The 13,345-nt window shown below is 36.7% G+C and overlaps 2 protein-coding genes across 2 annotated transcripts in view; both read right to left on the reverse strand.

Moving 5' to 3' along the window:
* Positions 1-13,345, reverse strand: part of pkd2l1 (polycystic kidney disease 2-like 1) — a 40,643-nt gene that overhangs the window by 21,659 nt on the left and 5,639 nt on the right. The window lies entirely within an intron of this gene.
* Positions 5,014-5,442, reverse strand: atoh7 (atonal bHLH transcription factor 7). Its single transcript, XM_061963402.1, has one exon. It carries the CDS (start codon positions 5,440-5,442, stop codon positions 5,014-5,016), a length of 429 nt encoding a protein of 142 aa, XP_061819386.1.

Consider the following 13,345-nt stretch of genomic DNA (forward strand, 5'->3'; position numbering starts at 1 on the left):
ATGTACAGGGGGCATTGCAGTAGTCAAGATGAGTCGAGATAAAGGCGTGGATTAATTTCTCAAGATCATGTCCTGACAGAAACGGTTTCACTTTTGCTATTTGGCGTAGTTGATAAAAGCTTTTTTGTACGACGCTGCTGATTTGTTTTTCGAACTTAAAATCTGAGTCGAACTTTACCCCCAGGTTTGTAACGCAGTCACTGCATACTTGCCAACCTTGAGACCTCCGATTTCGGGAGGTGGGGGGTGGGGGCGTGGTTGGGGGCGTGGCTAAGAGGGGAGGAGTATATTTACAGCTAGAATTCACCAAGTCAAGTATTTCATATATATATATATATATATATATATATATATATATATATATATATATATATATATATATATATAAGAAATACTTGACTTTCAGTGAATTCTAGCTATATATATAATTATTTTATTACGGTATATATATATATATATATATATATATATATATATATATATATATATATATATATATATATAAATAAAAGAAATACTTGAATTTCAGTGTTCATTTATTTACACATATACACACACATAACACTCATCTACTCATTGTTGAGTTAAGGGTTGAATTGTCCATCCTTGTTCTATTCTCTGTCACTATTTTTCTAACCAGGCTGAACACCCTTTCGCAGGTACCCAGAAAGGTTTTGACTACCACCAAAAAAACTGAATCTCTGAAGACAGTATAAAAATCTGTGTTAAAGGTGTACAAATACTGTTTGTATAATAAGCATGTTATTGTTTACAAATGAGGGTTAAGAGTTCAGTACTAAAAAAAAAAAAAAAAAAAGAATGTGGCTTAAGTACAGTTTTTTAATTGAGCTGCTGCATTTTTTGGTTGGGTTGTTTATTTATTTTGAGGAACTTCTCCATTTCTAAAAGGGGAGGAATGTTATAGAGTGATCGATGTTTGTCTGTTGCCATCTCCTGGTGAATGTTGGCTATGGCGTACTGGGGTTACTTTTTGGTTGGCCAACGATTTACGTGGTGTTGCGCACCTGACGTCAAGTGTGTGAGTCTGTTCTAAAGTCTACAGTAAAGAGACGTACTTCATCACCTCGCCTGGTTATTGCCTCCAACTCAAAATATTACAACAACATTGCTGTTTACGGCAGACGAACTGCTTTACGGTAGAATAAAACATGACTGCTGTTGTTGTGTGTTGTTACCGCACTGGGAGGACGTTAATGAAACTGCCTAACAATAAACCCACATAAGAAACCAAAAACTCGCCCTCGATCATTCTACAGTTATAACGTGTGTTGTGGGAAAGCGGACGTAAATACAGGCTGTTGACGTCACTCAGGTCCGCATGGAGCTGGAGGGGGCGTGACTTCCAGCTACGCCTGAATTTCGGGAGATTTTCGGGAGAGGCGCTGAATTTCGGGAGTCTCCCGGAAAATCCGGGAGGGTTGGCAAGTATGAGTCACTGAGATACGGGGACAGAGTGCCGAGGTCCACGTATAATAACCGCTTTATTCAGATCGTTACTAAAACATCATGGCCATGTAACATCCCAATGTGAACAAATTCAATAGGATTAAATTAGGGCTCTTTTGTGTAAAGTACTTCATAATATCTAAAATATATTATGAAGTATGTTGCAAGTCCAATAACGCAACATGACATCATTGTCATTTGCTTCAGTCCTCTCAATTACTGTCCTGCTGGGCACATTGTTGTCACCACTGATTAACATATATTGCAATAACGTGCTCTGAGTGAGGAAACCAATTAATTGCACATCAATTTTTTGTTTCTGGGGCCAACTGTTCTCTGCTTGTGACTGAATTAATGAAGAGCGTAATTGCAGTGTCACTGACACGCACTTTTGACTCATTCAATGTGGCAAATGAATCATTATGACCATCTGTATCAATGTTTGCCACCTTCAAAACTAAACGCCCCTTGCAGCTCATGTCACATATTATACATGTGGGGGCCCTTGATGGGGATGTTTTGGACATAAATGAACCATAAACTGCACATTATATTTCAGATGTTTGCTCTTAATCAGCAGTCGAGTGGCAGTTGGGCATTACAGTGAAAACATGTCTTATATTTAATGCAGATCGTGTTTGGGTCCAGCTCTGGACGCTCACGCCTCAACGACCCAGGACTAAGCGATTACGCAGAGCCATTAGCGCACAATAGAGTTTAATTTCTGCTCCTCGGCTGAAGCCAGGTCAAGATCTTTCTTGTAGGCTTCCTTAATCTGCTCTGTCTTGTGCCACCATTCAAACTTTTCAAATCTGCAACAATGGTCAATGATTGCCATTTAAATCTGTAGCGATGCAACAATAAACAGTCTTGTGTCGACCTAGTCGTACCAGACAAAGTACAAAGAAATCCAAAATATACTTTATTGAAAATAACAATAATGCAACTTTTTCGAACAAAAGCAGCTGCCGCCTATTAAGTATATTTTATGTCTTTTTATTTTTGTACCCTGCTGACGCAACATTGTCTTATCTCTGTGCGCAGACGCTGTGGACAAAGGGAAGATTTACAGCTCAGCAAGTGGACATAACCTCCAATCATTGGTGAGTTAGCTTGATGCAGAGTAAAGAAAGTACTGTAATAACCCTGTTTTGCGCAATAAGACCCAGAAATGTACACGTTTCTGGAGTTCAATAATCATCTTGGATGGAAACAATATGACACAATGGTAGATTGTCTTTAACTAGGTCTAGTGGTAACTTTTTCTACTGTTTGGATGAGAGAAAAAAATATTATAAAATCCATTATAAATAATACACTACACTACAAAGAGCAGTTGTTCTTAATTTGCTATGAAAAAGTAGTTAGTCCTCATGTCCACTATAGAGGACATTACAATGTGTTTTTGGTGTCTTAAAAAAAACGACTGTTACCAAAACCACTTCAAACCACACTACTGATGAAAAACAGACACCTTCTACTTTAAAAAACCCAATAACTTGAATCAAATTCTATTTACATAGCACAAAGAAAAAAGGAAACACACAGCACTGTGGAGTGAATTGTGAAGTGAATTATATTTATATAGCGCTTTTCTCTGGTGACTCAAAGCGCTTTTGCATAGTGAAACCCAATATCTAAGTTACATTTAAACCAGTGGACAATAACAAAACATGGCATAGCACTGAGGATTGAGTGAAACGCCACCATTGAGGTACCCACATCGGAGTACCAAAAAAATGATAATATTTTAAAACATATATATGAATTAAATATAAATAAATGCAAATAACATGAAATCAATAATAATAGTAGTAATAATAGTAATAAATAAAATAGAGGGACAAGTGGTAGAAAATACAGGAAAATAGAATTTAACAGAATAAAATTAATCATGTATGTAATGGTGCTGTCAAATGATTCTTTAAAAAAAACATATTAAACACTTTTTACATTTGGATTAATCATAATTAATCACAGGTTGATATTTGCTTGCACAATTTGAATTAATTCAAAGACCCTATTTGGGCACAAATGCAATTTATTGTCAGGATGTCATCCAGGGACATTTTTTAATGTTTTACTTGAATCTTTTACTTGAATTTGTCCTCTTAAAATTTGGTAACCGTTTTATCTAAAGTCAAGTCAGTTTTCTTTTGAAGTGAAATTCGCCAGTGAGCACACGAGTCAGTCTCCACGCTCATCTTTGTATTGACCTGATCATTGACCGTATTAACACACACCTTTTAGGTGACCCCCCACGGTTAAGGCAAAGGGGCATTAAATTGCGTGATTAATCTGCATATATACCTGTACATGATTAAAGGCATACTTTTTTGTGATTAGTAACATTAGTTAACTTGATACTTTTGATCGCTTGAGAAGATGATACAAGTTATTAATACCCGGTAACTTACTTCTTTAGTGCCTATGAAACATGCTGATTGATTGTCCTTTTCATGAGATGAAATCGCAACAATACTTAAACACCCAACTAAGAGTGCTGAAAAAAATGTTTTTTGATTCTAACCAAATTGTAATTCTTATTTATTGTGATTTTAAAAATTAATTCATAATTTTCAAAAACCGATAAACTTTTTTTTTTACACATTAATTTGAACAAAAACAAGTTTTTAAAAGGCTTTATTATAATTTTTATTTCGCAGCATGAATCAGTTTGAATTGAGAGCGAATTTTTAATCAAATCGTCACCCCAAGAATCCAAATAAAATCTTGAGCAGGCTAAATAAGATGCCATATTCCTATTTTTTTCCGCCAAAAATGTTTTTGCACGAGAATAAGGCGGTGAACCGATTGTCTCTCACAGAGGACGAAAACGCATTGCTAGGTCTCAAGAGGTTGAAGGTAAAATTCTGCTGCAGGGGGCCAGTGTAAAAACAAATTATAAATGATAAATGAATTATGCTTACACAGCGCTTTTTCTTTCAAGACTCAAAGCGCTTTACATAGAGAAACCCATTATCTATATCTTTAAGCTACATTTAAACCAGTGTGGGTGGCACTGGGAGCAAGGGGGGTAAAGTGTCTTGCCCAAGGACACATCAGCAGTGACTAGGATGGCTGAAGCTGGAATCAAACCTGGAACCCTCAGGTTGCTCGCCGCTCTACCTACTGAGCCACACCACCCCAATAAGGAAGCGAAGACAAAGACTAAATTTCATTCAAAATATTTTTATTCTCAATCCAAAAAACATAATTTAGCATGTAGAAAACAACAGCTCTAGAAAAATACATATTCACATGACCTACTGTATACACAATACCTTGATAGTTCTCTGAAGTCCTTGAAAATTGCACAACATTTTAGGTCCGTATCAGAAATCGGCTACAGTTGCACAATCATCATCACGACACTACGTGCATGCATTGAATAAAAACACAGCCAAGACTTAAAAAATAGAAGTCAAACAAAGAAATAAGTCAATACAAACGTATTTACCGTCTCCTCAAGCGGAGAAAGAATGGTTCACGTTGCAACTTGCAACATGACTGTTCTACACGCCAAACGGCGGCTTTGTTTTTTTTTCAAGCGTGCAGCTGATGGCCGTCAAGCTGGTAGGAGAAAGAGGAGGTGATATAGTCCTCCCCCGCGGAGTCGTACCCCATCAGGTACTGGTGGTTGTCAGGCTGCACGCAGTCAAACTGCAAGTCCCGCCACTGCCTGTGAGTGGCATTGTGTCGCTTGGCGTCCATCAGGATCCGGTTGAGGGCCATGATGTAGCTGAGAGCCATCTGCAGGGTTTCGTATTTGGACAATTTCTTGTCCTGACCCCATTGAGGGACCACCTTTCGTAATCGGTCGAAGGCCGTGTTCAAGCCCTGCATCCTTTTCCGCTCTCTGGCGTTGGCGGCCATCCTTCGCCGTGTGGCAGGCTCGTATTTCTCTGGGCTCTTGGAGTCCAGTTCTGAGGACTCAGATCCTGAGTCAGTGCAGCTGGAGCGGCGAGGCTTCATGTTTTTTTGTGTTTTTTTTTTTTTACAACCTCAGTGTCAGATTGTTCTTTGGCTTTAGGCAGCAAATAGTGAAATCTCCAGGAGGTGAGCAGCCTGAAGAGTCCAAAGTGTCTGTGGTGCACAGCAGGCAGCAGCTTTTATAAGACACACACAAGATGAACAGGTGGCAGCAGGTGGGGTCCCTGCCCTCTGCCACCCCCTCAGACCCATTCAGCAGACTCCTACACACCCACTCTCAGCACATACACGCGTATATGCACACACAGTCCACTTACACACAAACACAAAAACAACAAAAAAAACCCTAATGAAATTCCAATTATCTTGGGCTGGGCTATGTGGCCATGAAGTAGAGCCATGTGTCCCCAACACATAAGTCTACCATCTGCTAGCACAACTCCACAAACAAACCTTTACTCGATGATGCATACATATATATATATATATATATATATATATATATATATATATATACACGAGTATATATATATATATATATATATATATATATTTATATATATATACGTGTATATATATATATATATTTATATATATATATATATTTATATATATATATATATATATATATATATATATATACACGTGTTAGGGATGTCCGATAATGGCTTTTTTGGCGATATCCGATATTCCGATATTGTCCAACTCTTAATTACCGATACCGATATCAACCGATACCGATATATACAGTCGTGGAATTAACACATTATTATGCCTAATTTGGACAGCCAGGTATGGTGAAGATAAGGTCCTTGTTAAAAAATATTATAAAATAAGATAAATAAATTAAAAACATTTTCTTGAATAAAAAAGAAAGTAAAACAATATAAAAACAGTTACATAGAAACTACTAATTAATGAAAATGAGTAAAATTAACTGTCAAAGGTTAGTACTATTAGTGGACCAGCAGCACGCACAATCATGTGTGCTTACGGACTGTATCCCTTGCAGACTGTATTGATATATATTGATATATAATGTAGGAACCAGAATATTAATAACAGAAAGAAACAACCTTTTTGTGTGAATGAGTGTAAATGGGGAAGGGAGGTTTTTTGGGTTGGTGCACTAATTGTAAGTGTATCTTATGTTTTTTATGTTGATTTAAAAAAAACAACCAACAACAACAAAAAAACGATACCGATAATAAAAACAACGATACCGATAATTTTCGATATTACATTTTAAAGCATTTATTGACATCTCTAATACGTGTGTATATATATTTATGTGTATATATATATATATATATATATATATATATATATATACTGTGTGTATATATATATATATATATATATATATATATATATATATATATATATATATATATATATACACGTGTGTATATATGTATATATATATACATGTGTGTTTATATATACACACATATATATATATATATATATATATATATATATATATATATATATATATGTCTTAATAAGGTTATCCAAAAAATAGTGCTCGATACCGTAGTAGAGCGCAATATATGTATGTGTGGGAAAAAATCACAAGACTATTTCATCTCTACAGGCCTGTTTCATGAGGGGGTTCCCTCAATCATCAGGAGATCTCCTGATGATTGAGGGAACCCCCTCATGAAACAGGCCTGTAGAGATGAAATAGTCTTGTGATTTTTTCCCACACATACATATATATATATATATATATATATATATACATATACATGTATATACATATATGTATATACATGTACATATACATACATATATATGTATATATATGTACATGTATATACATATATATATATGTATGTATATATGTATGTGTGGGCTTCACGGTGGTAGTCCTGAGTTCAATCCCGGGCTCGGGATCTTTCTGTGTGGAGTTTGCATGTTCTCCCCGTGACTGCGTGGGTTCCCTCCGGGTACTCCGGCTTCCTCCCACTTCCAAAGACATGCACCTGGGGATAAGTTGATTGGCAACACTAAATTGGCCCTAGTGTGTGGATGTGAGTGTGAATGTTGTCTGTCTATCTGTGTTGGCCCTGCGATGAGGTGGCGACTTGTCCAGGGTGTACTCCGCCTTCCGCCCGATTGTAGCTGAGATAGGCTCCAGCGCCCCCCGCGACCCCAAAGAGAATAAGCGGTAGAAAATGGATGGATGAATATGTATGTGTGTATATATACATGTGTATAAATGTACATTCAGGTAAAAGCCAGTAAATTAGAATATTTTGAAAAACTTGATTTATTTCAGTAATTGCATTCAAAAGGTGTAACTTGTACATTATATTTATTCATTGCACACAGACTGATGCATTCAAATGTTTATTTCATTTAATTTTGATGATTTGAAGTGGCAACAAATGAAAATCCAAAATTCCGTGTGTCACAAAATTAGAATATTACTTAAGGCTAATACAAAAAAGGGATTTTTAGAAATGTTGGCCAACTGAAAAGTATGAAAATGAAAAATATGAGCATGTACAATACTCAATACTTGGTTGGAGCTCCTTTTGCCTCAATTACTGCGTTAATACGGCGTGGCATGGAGTCGATGAGTTTCTGGCACTGCTCAGGTGTTATGAGAGCCCAGGTTGCTCTGATAGTGGCCTTCAACTCTTCTGCGTTTTTGGGTCTGGCATTCTGCATCTTCCTTTTCACAATACCCCACAGATTTTCTATGGGGCTAAGGTCAGGGGAGTTGGCGGGCCAATTTAGAACAGAAATACCATGGTCCGTAAACCAGGCACGGGTAGATTTTGCGCTGTGTGCAGGCGCTTAGTCCTGTTGGAACTTGAAATCTCCATCTCCATAGAGCAGGTCAGCAGCAGGAAGCATGAAGTGCTCTAAAACTTGCTGGTAGACTGCTGCGTTGACCCTGGATCTCAGGAAACAGAGTGGACCGACACCAGCAGATGACATGGCACCCCAAACCATCACTGATGGTGGAAACTTTACACTAGACTTCAGGCAACGTGGATCCTGTGCCTCTCCTGTCTTCCTCCAGACTCTGGGACCTCGATTTCCAAAGGAAATGCAAAATTTGCATGGTTGGGTGATGGTTTGGGGTGCCATGTCATCTGCTGGTGTCGGTCCACTCTGTTTCCTGAGATCCAGGGTCAACGCAGCCGTCTACCAGCAAGTTTTAGAGCACTTCATGCTTCCTGCTGCTGACCTGCTCTATGGAGATGGAGATTTCAAGTTCCAACAGGACTTGGAGCCTGCACACAGCGCAAAATCTACCCGTGCCTGGTTTACGGACCATGGTATTTCTGTTCTAAATTAGCCCGCCAACTCCCCTGACCTTAGCCCCATAGAAAATCTGTGGGGTATTGTGAAAAGGAAGATGCAGAATGCCAGACCCAAAAACGCAGAAGAGTTAAAGGCCACTATCAGAGCAACCTGGGCTCTCATAACACCTGAGCAGTGCCAGAAACTCATCGACTCCATGCCACGCCGCATTAACGCAGTAATTGAGGCAAAAGGAGCTCCAACCAAGTATTGAGTATTGTACATGCTCATATTTTTCATTTTCATACTTTTCAGTTGGCCAACATTTCTAAAAATCCCTTTTTTGTATTAGCCTTAAGTAATATTCTAATTTTGTGACACACGGAATTTTGGATTTTCATTTGTTGCCACTTCAAATCATCAAAATTAAATGAAATAAACATTTGAATGCATCAGTCTGTGTGCAATGAATAAATATAATGTACAAGTTACACCTTTTGAATGCAATTACTGAAATAAATCAAGTTTTTCAAAATATTCTAATTTACTGCCTTTTACCTGTATATATATATGTATGTATGTATGTATGTATGTATGTGTATATACATGTGTATAAATGTACATATATATATATGTATGTATTCATATATGTATGTATGTATGTATGTATGTGTATATATACATGTGTATACATGTACATATATATGTATGTATGTATGTATATATGTATGTATGTATGTATGTATGTATGTATGTATGTATGTGTATATATACATGTGTATACATGTACATATATATGTATGTATGTATGTATATATGTATGTATGTATATATGTTTTTTTTTTTACAGCAATGTGTTCTGTGTCCTGATTAGCTAAAGGACTGTAGACCATTGTCAATCAATCTTTTTCATGCCATGTGTCCTTTACAGCAGTGGGGGGATTATGGTATTTATTTATTTATTATTATTATTATTTTTTTGTCATAAAGAAATACAATCATGTGTGCTTACGGACTGTATCCCTGCAGACTGTATTGATCTATATTGATATAAAATGTATCTATTGTGTTTTTTATGTTGATTTTATAAAAAAAAAAAAATGTATATACCGGTATATAAATTTTTATTTTTTTATTTTTTTTTATTTCTTGTGCGGCCCGGTACCAATCGGTCCACGGACTGGTGCCGGGCCGCGGCCCGGTGGTTGGGGACCACTGCTTTACAGTACAGAATGTAAATGGGTTAAAGCTTAACCCGGAAAACGCGCGCATTTGTTACACGGTCTGTGATTGCGAGGAGGGGCGGCCCATTTTGCTTGAAAACAGGACTCTGGTTTAAACTTGGTATTGCAGCGACAAACGTTTTTATCATCGAAGCACATCAAGTTTAAAATACCATCTTAAAGCAAAACACGTATTTGAGGATGACGCCGACAGTGTTTTCTATCCTTTCGGCCCCTTTTTTTCTAAACCTAGTGACTTTTCCCGTTGATATTAGAGACACAGTCATGACAAATGTTGTGATTAATTTTGATACAGTTATGATAACAATTTTTTTATTTTTATTAATCACATGCGTTGACGTGTTAACATTGACAGCCCTAATATATACAGTATATTTATATCTATATGAATACACACACACACACATACGCTGAACAAAAATTATAAACGCAACACTTTTATTTTTGCTCCAATTTTTCATGAGTTGAACTCAAAGATGTAAAACTTTGCACAAAATACCTATTCCTCTTAAATATTGTTCACAAATCTGTCTAAAGGTGTGTTAGTGAGCATTTCTTCTTTGCCAAGATAATCCGTCACACCTCACAGGTGTGGCATATCAAGATGCTGATTAAACAGCATGATTATTGCACAGGTGTGCCTTAGCCTGCCCACAATAAATGGCCACTCTGACTGCAGGAATGTCCACCAGAGCTGTTGCCCGTGAATTTAATGTTCATTTCTTTACCATAAATTGTCTCCAAAGGCGTTTCAGAGAATTTGGCAGTACATCCAACCGGCCTCACAACCACAGACCACGTGTAACCACACCAGCCCAAGATCTCTACATCCAGCAGGTGCATATCCATGATCGTGTGGGACCAGCCTCCCGGACAGCTGCTGCAACAATTTGTTTGCATAACCAAAACATTTCTGTACAAACTGTGAGAAACCGTCTCAGGGAAGCTCATCTGCATGTTCGTCGTCCTTTTTGGGGTCTGGACCTGACTGCAAATGCTTGCATTTGTCTGGCATGTTGGAGAGTTGTTCTCTTCACAGTTGAATCCCGCGCTTTCACTGTTCAGGGCAGATAGCAGACAGCGTGTGTGGCGTCTGTAGGAGTGCGGTTTGCTGATGTCAATATTGTGAATTGAGTGGCCCATGGTGGGGGTGGGGTTATGGTATGGGCAGGCGTATGTTATCGACAACGAACACAAGTGCATTTTATTGATGGCATTCTAAATGTACAGAGATACCGTGAAGAGATCCTTCGGCCCATTGTTGTGCCATTCACCTGAGACCATCACCTCATGTTGCAGCATGGAAATGCATGGCCTCATGTTGTAAGGATTTGTATACAATTCCTTGTAGCTGAAAACATCCCAGTTCTTGCATGGCCAGCATACTCATTGGACATGTCACCCATTGAGCAGGCGTATACGACAGCATGTTCCAGTTCTTGCCAATATCCAGCAACTTGGCACAGCAATTGAAGAGTGGACTAACATTCCACAGGCCACAATCAACAACCTGATCAACTCACCAAAGGAGAGTGGTAGTCACACCTGATATTGCCTGCTTTTCTGAAGCCCCCTGCCCACATTAACTTGTCTAACATTAGCAGGTCTGGTGATGCACGTCACATGACCTGCGGTGGCCTAGCACGGACAACCAAGGCACACCTCACAATATACACAACTCTTTATCTTCTGACATTCCCACAGTAAATGAATTAGAGTTCCTTCAGCTGTCAGACACTTAATACATAAGTTGCTATCTACTGTAAACATTTTAGATATTTTAGAAGGAGTAAAATACAATCTATTCAAAATGTGTAATTGACTCAGATTATTTTTGATGCATCTAAAGGATGAAAATATCATTTTATGATGTATTTTCCTTTTTTAAAGGAAGAGTAAATGTAGATGTACAGTATATGGTCCACTATGTAAAGTTGTTTATGGGTGTGTTTACTATCTGTACCTTGTTTGCTATATTATTGCAAATATTGTGAAAATGGGCTCTTAATTGTTACTATACTTACTGTCACCAAGTTTTAAGCTAATTAATGCTTGCAGTTAAGTAAAACGTTTAAAAATGTGCTTTGATTATATTTGTGTCCAAATATTGGGGTATTTTCTTTTCACAAATTCTAAATATGCAAGCAATTAATCACAGCTCAAGAGTATGATTAATCTGATTAAAAAAATTAAACACTTGACAGTCCTAATATTTATACATACACACACACATATATACACAGTATACACACACACACATATATATATATATATATATATATATATATATATATATATATATATATATATATATATATATATATATACACACGCATGTGTATATGTAAATATAAATATATATATATGTCAGAAAATGTACTTATTTTTTATGCTATGTCCTTTGCTGTGCACAATATGTATCTATAGTAAAACACCTCCTTTATCCATCTTCTTTTCTACATTTTTGATGAACACTTTGTTTTTCTTCCTTTAAACAAATTATTCGCAATGTGAAGTACTTTATCTCATATTTTTAGTTATACTAACATTGGACATGACAAAAACCCTGACTTGAACGATTCCTTTAGTCATTTTATGAATGACACTGTAAAACAGTTTTTCGTCTTCATTGCATCAGGTTTCTGCATCTTGGCAAGCTGCTCAATTTTAAGTAACTTTAAAAAAAAAACAGTATTTGGATGCAAATGCAATTTTATTGTCAGAATGTCATAAAGGAACATGTTTTGAATGTGTTACTTAAATGCATTACATTAATTTGCTAAAAACCTGGTAACAGTTTTATTTAAAGTCCTGTGAAATTTGCCATTGAGGACAGTTTTAGTCCCCTCACTCATCTTTGCACCCGTGCAAACGCTTATGCACGTATGCAATGACCTGATCACTGACCGTATAACAACATTTCAGTTGTTTCAGTCATTCACATCGACGTCCCACTTGGGTGAGTTTTTCCTTGCCCTTATGTGGGCTCTGTACCGAGGATGTCGTTGTGGCTTGTGCAGCCCTCTGAGACACTTGTGATTTAGGGCTATATAAATAAACAATGATTGATTGATTGATTGATTGAAATAAATGTGTGACACACGACTAATGCAATATACATATATATATATATATATATATATATATATATATATATATATATAATATAACTCGTTATTTTTGACACTTCTTGAAATAAAATATATAAAAAATGAAATTAATGGTATACTTAGAAATGTTTAAAATCATAAATTATTTAAATGTATAACTACATCATGTATTGTTTTAGGATAATAGTACACTGTCACTGTACAATGTCTCTTTCTAAAAATAACAAACCCTTAGTAGGCCATTGACAATACTTTGAAAATGTTCTGTTTTTCAGATTTCAGATTTCATGAAAACTCTAAATCACAATTTGTGTTCATATAATATTGCAA

Source organism: Nerophis lumbriciformis, linkage group LG02 (genome assembly GCF_033978685.3).
Source record: "Nerophis lumbriciformis linkage group LG02, RoL_Nlum_v2.1, whole genome shotgun sequence".
Taxonomy (NCBI): domain Eukaryota; kingdom Metazoa; phylum Chordata; class Actinopteri; order Syngnathiformes; family Syngnathidae; genus Nerophis; species Nerophis lumbriciformis.

Bases quoted from the DNA above. Each gene is read 5' to 3' on its own strand.
- atoh7 (XM_061963402.1), bottom strand. From the start codon at position 5,442: ATGAAGCCTCGCCGCTCCAGCTGCACTGACTCAGGATCTGAGTCCTCA.